This window comes from Aspergillus affinis, assembly GCF_023601865.1.
Source record: "Aspergillus affinis strain CMG 70 chromosome Unknown NODE_195_length_42756_cov_86_583894, whole genome shotgun sequence".
Lineage (NCBI taxonomy): Eukaryota > Fungi > Ascomycota > Eurotiomycetes > Eurotiales > Aspergillaceae > Aspergillus > Aspergillus affinis.
The window spans coordinates 25,602-42,756 of record NW_026515976.1 but is presented as its reverse complement, the minus strand read 5'-3'; the positions used below and the strand labels follow the sequence as shown (position 1 = coordinate 42,756).

The 17,155-nt window shown below is 52.0% G+C and overlaps 5 protein-coding genes across 5 annotated transcripts; 3 read left to right on the top strand and 2 right to left on the bottom strand.

Annotated features, from left to right (window-relative positions):
* Positions 1-160: 160 nt before the first annotated feature.
* On the top strand, positions 161-2,091 carry KD926_003734 (flavin-containing monooxygenase; the record flags this gene model as incomplete). The annotated part of the gene is made up of 2 exons (XM_053094974.1): positions 161-779; positions 860-2,091. The coding sequence occupies 2 exons, from the start codon at positions 161-163 to the stop codon at positions 2,089-2,091; spliced, it is 1,851 nt and encodes a 616-aa protein (XP_052950325.1).
* Positions 2,092-2,959: 868 nt separating this feature from the next.
* Positions 2,960-3,955, bottom strand: KD926_003733 (uncharacterized protein; the record flags this gene model as incomplete). The annotated part of the gene is made up of 2 exons (XM_053094973.1): positions 2,960-3,848; positions 3,924-3,955. The coding sequence occupies 2 exons, from the start codon at positions 3,953-3,955 to the stop codon at positions 2,960-2,962; spliced, it is 921 nt and encodes a 306-aa protein (XP_052950324.1).
* A 2,106-nt stretch (positions 3,956-6,061) lies between these two features.
* On the bottom strand, positions 6,062-6,692 carry KD926_003732 (DUF1772 domain-containing protein; the record flags this gene model as incomplete). Its single annotated transcript, XM_053094972.1, has 2 exons — positions 6,062-6,540; positions 6,623-6,692. The coding sequence occupies 2 exons, from the start codon at positions 6,690-6,692 to the stop codon at positions 6,062-6,064; spliced, it is 549 nt and encodes a 182-aa protein (XP_052950323.1).
* A 920-nt stretch (positions 6,693-7,612) lies between these two features.
* On the top strand, positions 7,613-11,596 carry dppIV (prolyl dipeptidyl peptidase DppIV; the record flags this gene model as incomplete). The annotated part of the gene is made up of 3 exons (XM_053094971.1): positions 7,613-8,169; positions 9,184-9,223; positions 9,296-11,596. 3 exons carry the CDS (start codon positions 7,613-7,615, stop codon positions 11,594-11,596), a joined length of 2,898 nt encoding a protein of 965 aa, XP_052950322.1.
* An 814-nt stretch (positions 11,597-12,410) lies between these two features.
* KD926_003730 (uncharacterized protein) lies at positions 12,411-14,913 on the top strand (the record flags this gene model as incomplete). Its single annotated transcript, XM_053094970.1, has 2 exons — positions 12,411-12,521; positions 12,583-14,913. The coding sequence occupies 2 exons, from the start codon at positions 12,411-12,413 to the stop codon at positions 14,911-14,913; spliced, it is 2,442 nt and encodes an 813-aa protein (XP_052950321.1).
* Between the last annotated feature and the right edge of the window lie 2,242 nt (positions 14,914-17,155).

Genomic DNA, 17,155 nt, shown 5'->3' with positions numbered 1-17,155 from the left:
CGGGGTTTCCCCTCCCCCCACAGAAATAATCCGCCAAACCCCCACAGTTTTTACTCACCCTTGTATGCTGTTCTCTTGTTCCCCCCCCCCCCCCCCCCCCCCCCCCCCCACACATCCCGCGCTTTGTAATAACAAGCTTACCACTGTTATACGCCCCAGGATGGCCATCTTGTCGAGAGACCGCATCGAACCGGGCTCGTTCAACGTCCCCGTGGGCAAGTTTCCCAAGACGTGCTCGTCAACCGATATCGATGCCCATAAAGTCGCCTCCGAGGCGTTCGACAAGTTCAACGCCGCGGTCTCCCGGAAGGACTTTAAGGCGGCCACCGACTTGTTCCTGGACGAGAGCTTCTGGCGAGACCACCTACTTCTTTCGCTCGACTTCCATACCGCCAAAGGCCGCGAAAACATTGCCTCCTTCCTCGCCCAAAACCCACACCTCGTCAAGCTCGAGCTGGATCCGACCTCGGCTTTCCGAGGTCCCCGTGTGGGTCCTATCGACGGATTTGGGCATGTCACAGGTATCGAGCTGCTTGGTAAAGCGACTAGCGAGTTAGGGACCGGCAGGTGTCTGGTGCGTCTGGCTGAGTTGGATGGGGAATGGAAGTTCTTCACCGTGTTCACGACGCTGGAGGAGATCGATGGCCACGGCGAGTTGACCGATTTTCGGAGACCCGTGGGTGCAGAGCATGGCGAGCAACAAGGAAGACAGAACTGGCAGGATCGACGGAATCTGGAACAGGAGGGTAAGAATGGGGATCCCACGGTCTTGATTATTGGTATGTTGTTCTCTTCTCTCCCTACCTAATTCCTTCCTTCTCGGGGGAAACGAAAAGAGACAAAGCTCACACCTTTCAAGGTGCCGGACAAGCCGGTCTCACGATTGCCGCGCGACTCAAGATGCTCGGAATCAACGCTCTCCTCATCGACCAGAACGACCGAGTCGGCGATAACTGGCGTACCCGATACCACCAACTCGTGCTTCACGACCCCGTGTGGTTCGACCACATGCCCTACGTGCCGTTCCCATCCAACTGGCCCGTCTTCACACCCAAAGACAAGTTAGCCGAGTTCTTCGAATGCTACGTCAAGCTGCTCGAGCTCAACGTGTGGAACAAGACAACGGTGACCAACTCCTCGTGGAGTGACCAGTCCAAGCAATGGACGGTGGAGCTGCAACGACGGAAAGAGGACGGCTCAACGGAGACGGTCACCGTCAAGCCGCACCACATCGTCCAAGCGACGGGCCACTCGGGGAAGAAGAACATCCCCGAATTCAAAGGCGCCTCGACATTCCAGGGCACCATCTGCCACAGCGCCGATTTCAAGGGTGCGGACGCGCAATCCCGCGGCAAGAAGGCCGTGGTGGTGGGATCGTGCAACTCGGGGCACGACATCGCGCAGGACTACTTCGAGAAAGGGTACGAGGTGACGATGGTGCAGCGCAGCTCGACCTGCGTGGTCTCGTCGGCGGCTATAACGGGGATTGCCCTGAAGGGCCTATACGAAGAGGCGGGGCCGCCAACCGAAGACGCCGATCTGTGGTTATGGAGCATGCCGTCCGAGCTGTTCAAGAGGCAGCAGCAGAATATCACGGACCTCTGCAACGAGCACGACAAAGCGACGCTGGACGGGCTAGACCGGGCCGGCTTCAAGGTGGACCGCGGGCCCGACGACGCCGGCCTGTTCCTGAAGTACTTCCAGCGCGGCGGCGGCTACTACATCGACGTCGGGGCCAGCCAGCTCATCGCGGACGGCAAGATCAAGGTGAAACACGGACAAGAGATCGCCGAGATCCGCCCGCACGGGATCCAGTTCGCCGACGGCTCCGAGCTCGAGGCCGACGAGATCGTGCTGGCCACCGGGTATCAGAACATGCGCACACAGGCGCGCCTGCTCTTCGGGGACGAGCTGGCCGATCGCGTCGGCAACGTGTGGGGATTCGACACGGAGGGCGAGTTCCGTACCATTTGGCGTCGTAGCGGACATCCGGGCTTCTGGTTCATGGGCGCCAATCTGGCGCTGTGCCGGTATTATTCGCGGTTGTTGGCACTGCAGATCAAGGCGACCGAATTGGGATTATATAATTAGTGACAGCTAACTAACTAGTTAGCTATCAAAGTCAATTCATGAGGGACAAAGAGCACTCACCTTAGCGAATACTTGGTCCACAAATTAAAACCATTACGAAATTCATACTTCTTACTCCCCTGTATCTGCCTCCCCTCCAACACCAAAATCAAAACCAGGTTAAAAAAGACCTAATGACAGATGATAGCCCATAACAGCCATACCTTCCATATGCAGTGAAGCTTGCGAGCTTGACAAGTCAAAATCTGGAACTCCACTGTACCCAAACAACGTCAAACTCAATCCAAACAAGCACACTCAGGATTCAGGAACAACTAACAAGAGAAAAAAAGGAACCAGATGATCGACACCAAACCATACTTATCCTAGTCTCCCGTGCCCCATTGATTCCTTTTGGGGCTAAAAATAAATAAAACAAAAAAAGACACCAAATCAAAGCAACATCTGAGCAAACAAGAGAATGATCGTTGATCCTTTTTCTTCTTCTGTTTATTCTATGAATATCCGATCCCGATATTTTGTACTGTAGATGGACACCACAAAAAGAAATGGGGCAAGAATAACAAATCAAATGGTATATCCAAAACCAACAACCAGTGTAAGGAGAAAAACAAAAACAAAAAGATAAAAACGCCAAACACCCAGCTAGCTAAATACATCCTTTTTCTAAACAAAGAAACATAACGAAGGGATCCTCCCGCCTCAACCAGAGACCCTAAGCCCTAGCGAACTAGTCTAGCCCCTAACAAGGACACCGTCACCATCACCACCAAGCCCGCGGAGTAAGCCTAGTACGTATCGGTATAGTAAAAGATACGAACTAGGCACGGAGCTCGGAGGACCCGGAACTAAGCACCAAAGAAGCACACTAACTCGCCCAGCCCTCCGAACGCGCCACATACACCCCCAAGGCCAAAAAGCACGTATACAGCACCTGCTCGTCCTGCACGCCAAGCCGCTCGGTCAGGAACGCCCGTTGTCCCCGATCCCACCCGCCCACCATGAACCCCTTTTTGGTGAGGGTTGCGAGCCACGGCCGCCGGAGGTGCGGCTGGTCCGCGATCGTCAGCACGAACCGGTCGGGCTTGTTGTTTCCGCTGCTGCCGGCGTTGGCGTTGGCGTCGGTGGTCTCGTCGGAGGAGGTGCGCGCCCGTCGTTCCCAGTCTAGTGCGATGTTGAGAGGCTCTTGCGGGCATTGTCCACCTTCTTGGCCCCTGGAGGGCGGAGGGGCGGCGTCGGATGCTGCGGCGGTTCCGTCCCCGACGGACTGCTGGCTGGCTGGTCGTGGGGCCGAGCCTCGCTTCAGCTGAAATCGGTACCCGCGAGGAGTCTGCGTGGCTTCCCATTTCAGGTTGCCGGCGGGGATGTAGACGCCTGCGCCGGAGGTGCGTTTCGGGTCCGCGTAGATGGCGCCGACGAAGTCGTGGGTGGGAGGTGCTCCTTCTGTTGCGTTTGCGCTATCCGATCCAGGTATATGCGAGTAGGATTCGCTCTGCGTGAGGAACATGTCGCGGGCGTGTAGCTTGGGTTGGCCGTTGGGGACGGACTTGCCGAGCCGGGAGGGCTGGTAGATTTCAAGAACGGGAATGATGCGCGACGAGGGGGTGAGTTGTTGAATTTGGAGGAGGAGACGGGGGGAGAGACGCAGACATTGCGAGGCTTTGGGAGGAGGATGGGCGAGAGGAAAGGTTTGCGCTTTTGATGTCGATGTTGTTGCTGGGGCTGTTGTGGAGGAAGCTGTTGAGTTGGAGGAAGGTCTGAGTTGAGGTAGAGAGTTAGTTTTGCGCTACATCGAGAGTATGAACAGCCCTATAGGTGGGCATCTAACTCACCTGGTCGACCCGGCTTTAGATGAGTCGCTCATGGTGCGAAGGATGTGTTGAGATGACTTGTTTGGATATGATGGTTTGGACTGGGTTGGAGGATGGCGAGAGAAGATAGAAGTGCAGAATAAGAAGTATGTAAGAAGAAAGCCAGGTCATATACTAATCATATAAGCACTTGCCCACCGCAGGGCTGAACCTCACACTGTCCACTCCAATCCGCCAACATCGTATTCGTATGATAATGCGCGGTGATTCGCCGAACAATTCTTGTCTGCCTGACGGGGCATTCAAGCTTATTCTTCTTGGCTGCTCCACCATTGTACCAAGGAAGGCTAAGAAGGGTTCTGCCAACGCCCTACCTATGCGGTAGCCGGATACGATGAACGACAAATTGGTTCTAGTGTGAAAAAACTTTTTGGGCCGCCGATAATTTGGCTGCGACTGCTGCGAAGCTGCAGTTCTTGGACAAATGTCTTTATTCCGTTGTCCGTTATCCATCCAGAGATGCATTAATATTTAATGTGGTGCAACGAACGGGTCGTTTGTCTTGGCTCATTTAGTTTCTGAGACCGGCGCAAACTGCCCCCGTACCCTTTACCCCGTTTGGCAGTGAGGAATACGGGAGATTTGTTGTCCGTCCCTCTGGTCTGTCAACCTTGCAGCCGACACAGCCACCGATCGACATCGTAGATTTATTTTTATGCAACGATTGGTGTGTCCGTACCTGGCTCCGAAGCCATCCTCAGTTTCAGAGTGATTCGTTTTCGCATCCGTATCGAGTATAGTGGTCCGTGGAAAGGAGGTCCTGGAAATCCCTTTTTAGTCCTGCGGGGCATCGCTGGGTCGTCTGTCTCATGTGTCAATCTGGCAATTAGTACGGATACGTTAAGAAGCTAGAGCAGGAGATCATCTGGAATCACAAGAATCGAGTTTGCCTGATCGTATTCTTATTTGCGGCCTTGCTCTTGGTATCGATAACATTTGCAAGGAAGGCATTTTCGTAGTCCGCGTTGGCATCTTGGGATTTGTCTCGTATTGCCAGGATACGAGTAAGACCCCCTGAGGAACGGACGATTGTGAAGTGGTCTGCTTTGTTGGTGCCTGTCATATGCATTGGGGGTAATTGAACGAGAACGAGGCTAGCTGAGGAGAAACTTTATATCGAGCGGTCACAGACCTCGCTAAAGTAGCTAGGATGGTATGCAATATGGATAACTCAGTAAATTGAAAATGCGATCGATGATTCTAGACTTCTTGTCGGAAGAGATGGTGAAGAGGTGGATGACAACTGACAAGTCTCCGGAGTCGACCGAAGCGGAAGGCACAGATTTGTTTGGCATGTTTGTCTACCACTCTGTCTAGTATATGATCTCTATACCAAGGTAGAATTTACATTTAATCAACTCATAAAACTAGGTATCCTTGTGTCCAGTATTCATATGGATCCAGAGAGTGGCTGCCACCGGCCAATCTAATATTTCTCAAATCTCCCTACATCTCCATTGACCCCTATATTGTCCATATACTAACGGTGTATAGTACCGAACATCGCTCTTCAACCCTCAGACGAGAACTGACTGGCACTAGTCTCAATCCAGAATCCAGAAGAGCCCAGAACTATCCATTCGGAGTGAATAACCTCCCAGTCTTTAAGCTTAACCTTAAGGCTGATACCACCCGCAGCGATAGAATCCCAGGGACCAATGAGAACGTTCCCTCAACCTGGATGCTTCAACAATCTCGAAAATCCACTTGCAGAGGTCGTCCAATCGTTACGTCTGGAGTAAGTCTGGGATGCGACGGAGGAGACGCGTGGTAGTTTATTCTATTGTTTTCGCTGGGCTATTGTGTCTCTGAATAGAAAAGAGTGAATTGATCCCGGCCATAGATGGGTTGACCCCCGAGTCTCTTGGGAAGACTCTGTGTGCATAGTCTATAGGGGGTAGTGCTGAGACCCATGATGACTAGATGAAGACTATCTGGTGTCCCTTCTAGCTTGCTTCGCACCTTCAGAACGTAGGAAGCATTCTACATCCCCATCTTATACGATCTACATCAACCTCAACCCATACCTATTCCGCAAATGATGCAACCAAATTAAATTAAACTATACAATACAACACCCAGCACCGCTTCCAAACCCACTACGCAAGAACCGGCCATCCCATACCCGCAACAACGCCCACAATACCCCCAACAAGCGGAAACAGGCTCCTCACCCCATTCAACACAACCCATCTCTCCAAACCCCCCAGGACCTTTTTCTTCTCATCCTCCTTCTCAACCACAACCCCAGCATCCGCCATCTCCAACAACTCCCTATTCGTGCCCGTCATAGCGACCACCGTCCACGGCACAATCCCAATCGTCAGCACCGCCGACGCCACATACAAGATGGCGCTCTCGCGCGTCGTCAACGCAGACACCGAGACGCCGTTATGCACTGCATACGCGAGGTACCCGAACGCAGAGGCCGTGAGGACCGCGATGGGCGGGTTCTGGGCGTGGCCGTTGTCGTAGAGGTTGCGGTATTGGCGCAGGATGATGTTTAGAGGCGTGCCGTCTTCGCGGTGGGATTTGAGGAGAGCGGGGATGGCGTTTACACTTAGAGCGGAGATGTTTCCTGGGAGTGTCAGTTCAGTTCAGTTTGTGTATGTATGGGTATGAGGGATGTTGGTAAGAGCATGCGGGCATCAATCACTTACCAGCTAACCAGGCAGAGCCAGTCAAGCCGACAACCTGGGCGACGCGAACTCCTGGGGGATATGAGCTCATTTTGTATATTCTTGTGTGTATGATGGATTAAATGCGGAAATGGTTTAAGAAGATAAGAAACAAGAAAAGAAGGTAGAAACCGGGGGCTGACGAGGCTATATACCACCCCCAAATATCATGACGTCATAGCAGTGTTACCTCTTCCCTGGGAGACGATCAGACCATGCGCTGTCGATCGGGGGAACCGGAATGGGAGAAGCCTAATCTGGGTATTTTGAGCCGTTCTAGATTGTTAGTGTATTATTATCGTCCGCTGGTGAGCAGGAATTGCCAGACTGGATGGCCGGTTGCAGGCGGCGGGTTTTGTCGGATTTTGAGTCGGCTTTTGCGGGGGCCGAATTGTGGAGGAGCATCGGTCGGTCGCTCGGGGTGTCAGTGCAGGTCTAGATTTCTTATATTTCTTCTTTTCCCTCTTTCGTTCTTTCTTTTTCTCTTTTTCTGCTTCATTTCCAATGCTCTATAAAAGCCACTCCATCCCATCGGAAACTCTGATTCCCATATCGCGATCAGTGTTCTACTGCCCGTGGCCCAATTGTAGGTATACTTGGCAAACCAAGCTCGACCTACATGTTGTGCAGTCCTCGCCTTGCTCCCACAATTTCAGGCCATATACTGTCATCTAAGGCCGGGCATGTATAAGATCATGATCATCGACATTTACCTTGGTTTAGTTAATCAAAATGACTAATAAAAATCTGTCAAATGCATGGATTATAAATTAAGAAGACGAATTCGCCAATCAGCGCACCGCATGAGGATTTGCCATACAGGCTCCAAATCACACACTACGAGGTTGGAAATCGACTAATTGCGATAGACAGACTCTCGCTCGATCGCGCTGCTCTGCCAATAATTTTAAAAATGCCGATGACCGCTACTGCAGAGTCCTTGCGCTCATTCGATCTTACCCAAAACCCAACATGACTACAACGGCGCTCGTCCCCATCAACCTTCACGATCGGAATCAATTTGCAGAGCTACTCGCTCAACGCATTCAATGTGGTTGGGACAATGACCCCACGCATCTCCTGAACTGGCGCAGTAAGATCGATCAACGACTGAAATCGCTCTTCTGGATTACCATCACGGTACCACAGGACGGGATCTCCGACCCCGGGTCCAGCGACGGTGACAGCGACAGCGAGCAAGAAATCCGAGCAGGGCACATATCTCTCGACTCTTATTCGGATCTGGACGACCCGCTCCTAGCCAATTCTGATCGATCCGCCCTCATCGTTCAGAATCTTTTCATCAAGCCCGAATACCAACGTCTCGGACTAGGTCACAAAGCGATGGATTTGCTGGAGGCATTGGCGTTGACGGAGCCCTACGGTAGCCCCAATTGCAAGCATGTCACGTTGTCGGCGCTGAGCAAGCGACACTTCAAGGAGAAAGGTCCTTTGTGGGACGCGGCGAGGGAGATCTTGCCGCCTGGGTATTTGGATTTCTGTGTTCCAGAATGGTATGAGAGGCGGGGGTATGTGTTGTGGAAGTCGATGTGGAGGAAATATCAGCCAGCTGGGGAAAAGAGAGATTTGAAGCTGATGGTGGATTTGATGAGAAAGGGGGTGTAGTACGGACCATGTGTTTGAGCTGTGATGAGTTGAGGCACTGTGTATGTCAGGTTTCATGCGTGTGTACTTGGAACAAAGCTTCATGCGCTGGGCATAGCAATAGAAGGCGCATTTTGGATTGATTTTGATCACCTTGGATATGGCAACACGATCTAGATCCATATGATCGGGATGACAACTTCAGATGCCTCGAGGCCGTTAGCTTGGTTTCAACTCCATTTCAAAGCCGAACAAACGGATTGTTCATAATTAGTATGGCAGATTCAATCCCACAAAGAGTCCTTGGATCGAGAATAAAGGATGACAAATTCTCAAGAGGTCTTGACAGGTATTCGTGGATTTTCCAAACATAAAAGAGACTGCAGTGGAAAACCTCCGTTGGAACACCGCAGGACATGACATGCATGCTTCGTCTGGATCATGGCGGCGACCTGCAGATTAATCAAACATCCAGGGATTATCCCGCCAGGAATCAAACAATTGAGCGACTTTGAGCAAATGGGACGCTTCAGCGACAAAGTCAATGTGTCTTAATCAGTGCTAATTCGTTAATTGAAAGGGAAACAAAAACCAGGCTCCCCTCGGTGGTCTGGCATGATTTTGTTGCAATAGATTAAACCAACTCGTTATCGTCGTGACAATTCACGTCAATCACGGCAGAAGTCTTGGGTTACAGCACTAACCAGAAAGACCGCCAATAGCCTCGTGCGACCTGCGACGGGTATCACCGGCGAGGAAATGACCTGCTTGGCGTTTGAGCAAAAAGGCAGGAGGGATCTGGGAGCTAAACCTTGAACGCACTAATGCAGGAGACGTGATGCTGATAAGGGCTCCCTAGTTGCAGTATGCGGGGAAATCCTTCGCCTGTTTACTTAACCAGCGCATTCCCCCTCTTCAAGGGGGGAACTGACCGACAGGTCGACAAACACAAGCCAGTCTGACGCCGTCATTATGAAGGTAAGCACTCAATTGCTGTTGCCTGGTCTCTCTCTACCTCTCTTGTTGCAATGACTGAATAATTTGCCTCAGTCCGTTGCTCTGTTGCTGCTCCTGGCTGGCCTCACGCAGGCCATCGAGGTGCCGCGAAAACCGTACGCGCCCACTGGCGGCGGCAATAAGCGATTGACTTTCAATGAGACCGTGGTGAGCCGAGCAATTTCTCCCTCATCCATCTCGGTGGAATGGATCGCGACCGCCCAGGATGGAGAGTACGTCTACCAGGACGCCGACAGGAGTCTCAAGATTGAGAATATTGTCACCAACAAAACCACGACTCTCGTCCCGGCCGACAAGGTGCCTGCCGATGCGTATACCTACTGGATCAAGCCGGACTTGTCGTCGGTGCTCTGGGCCACCAATTATACCAAGCAGTACCGGCACTCGTTCTTTGCGGACTACTACATCCAGGATGTTGAGTCTTTGGAATCGAGCCCCTTGGTTTCTAATCAGGTGGGTGACATCCAGTACGCGCAATGGAGCCCGGTCGGAAATACCATTGCCTTCGTTCGTGACAACAACTTGTTCACTTGGATCAATGGCACGACCACGGCAATCACCGAGGATGGGGGACCAGACCTTTTCCATGGCGTCCCCGACTGGATTTATGAAGAGGAGATTCTGGGAGATCGATTCTCCCTATGGTTCTCGCCGGATGGAGAGTACCTGGCCTATTTGAGCTTCAATGAGACCGGCGTACCGACATTCACAGTACCTTATTATATGGATAATCAGGAGATCGCCCCGCCGTATCCTCGAGAGCTGGACATCCGCTACCCCAAGGTGTCACAAACCAACCCGACTGTCCAGCTCGGCCTCTTGGAGTTGGGCTCTAAAGATTCGTCCGTCGTGCCAATTGATGCGTTTGATCCTAGTGAGTTGATCATTGGCGAAGTGGCCTGGCTCACCGACTCGCACGACACGTTGGCTGTGAAAGCCTTCAACCGTGTCCAGGACGAGCAGAAGGTGGTCGCTGTGGATGTTGCGTCGAGTCGTACCTCGGTGATCAACGAGCGAGACGGTACGGATGGTTGGCTCGACAATCTTCTGTCCATAACATATCTCGGCCCCATCAACGGGAGAAACTCGTCGTCGTCATACTATATCGACATTTCCGATAAGTCCGGTTGGGCACATTTGTGGCTTTTCCCCCTATCGGGCGGCGAGCCCATTGCCTTGACCAAGGGAGAGTGGGAGGTTACATCGATCCTGAGTATTGACAAGAAACGGCAGTTGGTCTACTACTTGTCGACACGGCGCCACAGTACGGAGCGTCATCTGTACTCGGTCTCCTACCGTACCTTCAAAGTCACTCCACTAGTTGATGACACCGTGCCTGCGTACTGGGGCGCTTCTTTCTCGTCCAAGTCAGGTTATTATATTTTGTCATATTCGGGCCCTGATGTGCCATACCAGGAGCTCTACTCCACCAACCAGACCAACCCTCTGCGTACCATTACCAGCAATTCGGCTGTGATTGATTTGATCAAGGATTATGCACTGCCGAACATTAGCTACTTCGAGCTGGAGATCCCCTCGGGAGAGAAGCTCAACGTTATGCAGCGTCTGCCAGTCAACTTCTCTCCTCATAAGAAATATCCTATCCTTTTTACCCCTTATGGCGGTCCCGGAGCGCAGGAAGTGTCTAAGTCATGGCAATCCGTTGGCTTCAATGCATACATCGCCTCCGACCCGGAGCTCGAATACGTGACCTGGACGGTTGACAACCGAGGAACTGGATACAAAGGTCGCAAGTTCCGCTCTAGCGTCACCCGTCAACTAGGGCTTCTTGAAGCCGAAGACCAGGTCTATGCCGCTAAACAGGCAGCCAAGCTTCCCTTCATCGATGGAGACCACGTCGGCATCTGGGGATGGAGTTACGGCGGGTACCTTTCCAGTAAGGTCCTCGAGACCAACAGCGGCGCCTTTTCTCTCGGTCTCATCACGGCTCCGGTGTCCGATTGGCGTTTCTATGACTCCATGTACACCGAGCGGTACATGAAGACGCTCGCCACCAATGCCGGCGGGTACAACACCAGCGCCGTCCACAACGCCGATGGGTTCAAGAGTGTCAGTGGAGGATTCCTCGTCCAGCACGGCACGGGAGACGACAATGTGCATTTCCAAAATTCTGCTGCGTTACTGGACCTTCTGGTAGGTCAGGGCGTGACGCCCGATAAATTGCAGGCGCAATGGTTCACCGACTCTGACCACGGCATCCGGTACCATGGGGGTAGTTTGTTCTTGTATCGGCAGTTGTCAAAGAAGCTGTTCGAGGAGAAGAACCGACCCGGAAAAGTGTTGAAGCACCAGTGGAGCCGGAAAAACGTGTAAATAAATCATGTAGTATTTATAGCCCATTCAATCGCAAATGAAGCCCATTGTTGGTACGAAAGGAAGCCATTGTAAGTTCTTAGGGTTGGCTGTCTGATTTTCGAGTAAAAGGCTGAACGGGGAGTTTTTTGATGAAAGTGACATTTTTGGGGTTGATGGCAATGAAAGGAAGACGAAGCAAAAAAGAAGCTTCCTGATAGAAACATTGAGCAGGTGACATACTGAAGCCTCAGGCACTGAGCGGTAAAAGGCTCTAATCAAGTTTGGGGAATGCTCAATGTGGCGCAGTAGACTAGCTCAATTCGGATGATGACTCACTGTGGCTGAAAGGTGCCTGATCCAGAAGGCCACAAGTGTGGCAGATACATAACAGCAACCACCATAGCCTGTTTGTCCACCTACAATATACTATGATGCTCTCAGCTGAAGATAAAATATCTTCTTTATCTTTTCAACAATGAATCAACACTGCGGACCACACTGGTGAGAATCGTCTAGTTATCAGCTGCAATGACGTAAATCAACACCAAGTGGAGTCCATCCAGAGCTATCACAGGTGGATATGCGATCGCCTAACGAGCACCTAGCAACAGGGCAACAGAGTTTGTCTATGGTTTCCTGGTGGCAACATCCATCGAATCAACACTATTAGGCCACTAACACAGTACACAGCCCTGTTGTACAAAGATGCTCAGCAGCCTAGGTGGCGGTGCTGGGACCCCCGCATTTGCTCACGGCCCCAGCTTATAAGTAGCCAGCTCGATCCCCTTTCTTCTGCTTCCAAACATCTTTTCTACTGAAAGAAACATCCATCATGGCGACAGTTTCTACGAAAGAAGTTTCGGTTGCCGATATCCCCACCAAATTGGTCACTTTCACCGGTGATCAAGCCACCGTTGTTCGGGAGATTTTCACCACGGTCCAGGTATGTCTCTTTCTTTTACTGGTGAATAGTCCAAGCACACATTGATGCTAATCTTACCCAGCCGGGTCAAAATGAAGTTACCATCTACGGCCTAGATCCGAAAATCGACGTCGACTCGATCCGTATCGAAGGAAGCGGCCCCGCGACCATAACAGACATCCAGACACAAATCATCCCCCGACGAGAGAACTTCACGGATGTGTTCCCCGAGGATTCCGACACCGACGACGGCGGCGATGAGGATCCAGATGACATAGACTACGGGTTTGACGACTCGGAGTTACTGGCAACTCGAGAGCAGATTACTGGTATCCAAGCGAAGAAGTCGAAGGCCGCCGATAATTTGGCTGCGACTGCTGCGAAGCTGCAGTTCTTGGACAAATACGGCAAATCCATGAGTCCCGAGACGACGGATCTTTTCAAGGTCAATGACTTTCTACAACTGTATACGCGTCAGCGCTCCGAAGCGGCCGATACGAGTCACGCGGCTGAGGTGGAGCTTCGCGAGGTAGAGAACGAGCTGGAGAAGCTTGAAACAAAGAAACAGCAGCTCGAATCGAAACAGCAGAAGGCGAAAAAGGCGGCACTGAAGGATTTCTATCGTGCGCGGGAGGAGCAGCAGCGAGCGCGCAGGCAGAAGCGACAACAGCGAGAGCGAGAAAGGCTTGAGCGACGCAAATTCTGGACCAACAATGTCGGCCACGTGCGCGTGTCTCTAGACAGCAATTCAGGTCCTACGCCTGGATCGAGCCGGCGAAACTCGGTCGTTGACGAAGACTCGACTGGGGAACATGCCAAGCCCGAAGCTGATGTGACGATCCTCCTGACCTATGTGTTGCCTGGGAGTCATTGGGCGGCGCGATATGAAATGAATATCAATACGCCTTCATCAACGGCTCAGATGACCTGTCTCGCGGAATTCCGGAATTCCAGTTCCGAAACCTGGCGCGATACTCAAGTGGCACTGTCAACCTCGAAAGCGTCCTTCTCTGGTCTCCACGAGCGTGTCCCTTCCCTAGAAGCTTGGCACATCCAGCTAGATCCGGACAACGCCAGTAATAAGCCATCATGGCATAAAATCCTGAAGGGTGGAGGCGAAGCTGGCGAGAAACCTGGGCCGAGTGCAGCGCGAAAAAAGGAACACGAGTTCCAGCTGATGTTGCTTGAACAGCAAAATAAGAGGAGACTGATGATGGCAAGGCAAGAGCAACAACAGAACGCACTCCAAGCACCTCAACAAGCAGCGCCGGGAGGTCTTTTCGGATCAGCCTCAGGCCCAGCAGTCGGATCTCGCGCTAGTAACCCATTTGGATCACCGCAACCGGTACCAGAATCGCAGCCAGGCTCAGGCCTGTTTGGTGGCGCAAGATCCCTTTTCGGAGGGTCCTCAAATGCTGCCACTACCGCCCAAATGCAGGCCCAACAGGCCCGACAGGCCCAAATGCAAGCCCAACAGGCCCAAATGCAAGCCCAACAGGCCCAAATGCAAGCCCAGCAGGGCCAGATGCAAGCCCAGCAGGCCCAACAGTCCCCTACCATGCTATTTTCGGCCATGCCACCACCCATGGCCATGGCAGATACCGGCAATGTCGATTATGAGGAAGATTATGAGGAAGAGTTGGGGGGTGAAGAAGACGATGAAGAGGATGAAGAAGACGAGACCGCGTTGTCTCCCGAAAACTTGGACCACCAGGACTCCGTCACGCAACAATACGGACTTACCACGACCCATGAGCTTCCCGGTCGTCGCACCGTGATTCCCTCAAGTGTCAGCCGACGTCATATCCTCGCCGAATTAGACCTGGAGTCCATGTCCCTTTCATACCTCATCGTGCCAAAGCATCGCACCGCCGCCTTTCTCCGCGCGCGCATCCAGAACACCTCTTCTGCGCACATGCTGCGCGGTAAGGTGGGTTTGTCCGTGGACGGAACATTCCTAGGCGCGATTTCCATGCCCAGCACCCCGCCCAATGAGTTCTTCAGTCTCTCGCTGGGTAGTGACCCAGCCATTCTGGTGAAGTACTCCAAACCCACCGTGCGGCCTGCGTCGGGCTCTTTCTTCGTGAAGGAAGAAGCGGCGGTGTTCCGGCGTAGCTGCTGGATCAAGAACACCAGGGACACGGCCGTGGACGTCAACGTGATGGATCAGGTGCCGCTGAGCGAGCACGACAAGTTGCGCGTGCACATCCTCGAGCCAGCGGGTCTCGCCGAGGAAGGAGACGAGACGGACCTCGATCTGAGCGAAGACGTGGGGGAGGGCACGGCCGTCATGGGGAAAACTGGGGAGATTAAATGGAGCATTCGGCTGGAGCCTGGCAAGGAGGTGCGGACTGTGCTAGAATATGAGGCGCGAGTGCCGAGTGGGAGTGAGGTGGGTACGTCTTATGGATAGATATTGGAGACTAGCCAATGAGCGGTTTTGTCTGCTCGTCGATAATGGGCGAAGGATCATTTTATTAGTATTCTGTTCTCCGGCCCCGTCCACGGTGGATTTGGTCCAAAGCAGTATTTGAATTAGGAATGCAATGACAATGGAAATGTACAATGCTAATCCATTGAAGAAATACAAATTCTGAAGCAAATTGAATATACTCCGTATTTTGACAACAATTAAACGTCTAGTCTTTTTCACCTACCATAGACCGAACCCATAATGACCATCCCGCAACCCGCCCCGATATATAAATAAACACATAATACGGAGTACTCCATACTCAAACCTCTACAATCCAACAGATAAGCACCAACAGTCTCCCACTCTCCATCTTCATTTCCCCTAACTGCCACAATCCACAATCCACAATCGATAATCTATTTCCAGTCTCCGATGAGATGAGACGGGATTACAAGGACATGAGGTAATTGCCCGCGGGATTCCTGATTTTCCAGGCCGGGAGAGTGACGCGAGGCCGCGGCGCTAACCGAAGACGGTAATCACCTGCCTGAGGCGGCCCAGCTACTGCCACGCTATCATTTAACGCGCCAGCATCAACACCGAGGTCATGATTTAATATGGCCCTTGTTGTTAATTGTTGTTATTGGTGATTTAACTTTTACTGTTTTATAATAATCAAGTGGCTACTTTTTTTGCACCCTTTGACTGAAATTCAATTGACAGTGACAGCAAGAAAAGAAGAAAAATAAACTCTTCCGAACCGGAGCGCTCGATCGGAAAGAACCGGCACTGCAAACGACGGAAACCGTTAAGCGCAAGGTTAAGCTAGCCCAGCTACTGCAGGTTGCAGCTGTTCATCTGGCGCATCCCTGCTAGAAGCTACATATGTAAGTGGTCGATAGTAAGGGGGAACGGGTAATTGAGATTTCCCTATCGGAGAGCAGAGCAGGGATGCGGGTTACGTAAGAGTGCAGGGCGGCTGAAATGAAATCATCCCCATTGTCTCTAGCGGAGTATAGGGGAAAATAAATGTGGGATCCCCAGGGGAAGGGGGATGGTAGAGGGTATTATTTAAGTAGAGTCAATAGCCAGCTGACTTGGGATGAGTGAGAGAGGATGAATGTTTATGATTGTTTTACTGTTATGTGATCGTTTTTTTTTTCGTGTTGGTTTTTTTCCGGTGGTGGAGAGAAGCTAGTGCTGACCAGCGAAAAAAAAAGTGAGGCCGACAATCGCAGGAATTTTCAGGTCACGCCGCGGACGGAGTTATTCTCGTCTTGGAAGTTGGAAGCTGCGAGGCTACCTAGCTAGCGACGCTGGCGCGGCGAAGCGCCTCCCCCCCTTTTCTTTTTTTGTCTGGGTGCCTGCGCGCGTCTCCCTGCAGGATTTTCTCTGATATATCCAAAAAAGATATATAACCCGGACAACCACCCTCGGAAGGGGTTACACGTCCATCTGACCCTCTGACCAATCCTCCCTAGGCTACCGGCCCTTTCAAAGAGCCAGGGAGAAAGCTCGGGTGGGCAGTGGATGATTGGGGGAGGTGCTGTGGATGGTCAGCATTCCTGACGGATTCCGAGACGTTCCAAATAGGGAAGAGTCGGTGAGGTCGGAGGGTTTTTATTTTTTTATTTTTTCTTGGTTTCATTTTATCCAGGTTTGCTGCATCTTTCCCGAGGGAAGACGCCTACGAAATTATTTTTCTCCCTCCAGCCGAAAAAAGCCCAACATCCACCAGGTCCATCGGGGCGGCAACCAAACAAAATTGGCATTTGGCTTGGGAAGTCCGGATGCAGTGGAGCCGCATACCCGATTCGGCCCGGTGGGTTTGAGTCCGAGAAGAAATCCAGAAATTAGCATGCGCGCTGTGGACGGTGATTGGATTCCAGGACAGCGCCATGTGGGTCTGTACCACTTTATCGGACCCAGCTGAAACCTTGGGACCCACCTGGAACTCTCATTTTTCTGTGACTACGTTGAGCTCACCTCACATGCCGTAGAAAATCGTTTCCCTGCCTTAATGCTGGTTCATTGTTGAGGTGATGAAAGGGAGGTTGAGCAATTGGTGACGGAGGGGAGAGAGGAAGGGAAGGCAAGAATGTAGGAGTAAGACTGTAGAAGCTTCAATTGCCATGGAAACATGTCCACCGGATGGGTCAATTGGATCACCGGTGGACTCAAATCACGACTCGGGACTCGTGGACTGCTCACCTTCAGCTCCATCCGCGGAGCAGCGCGG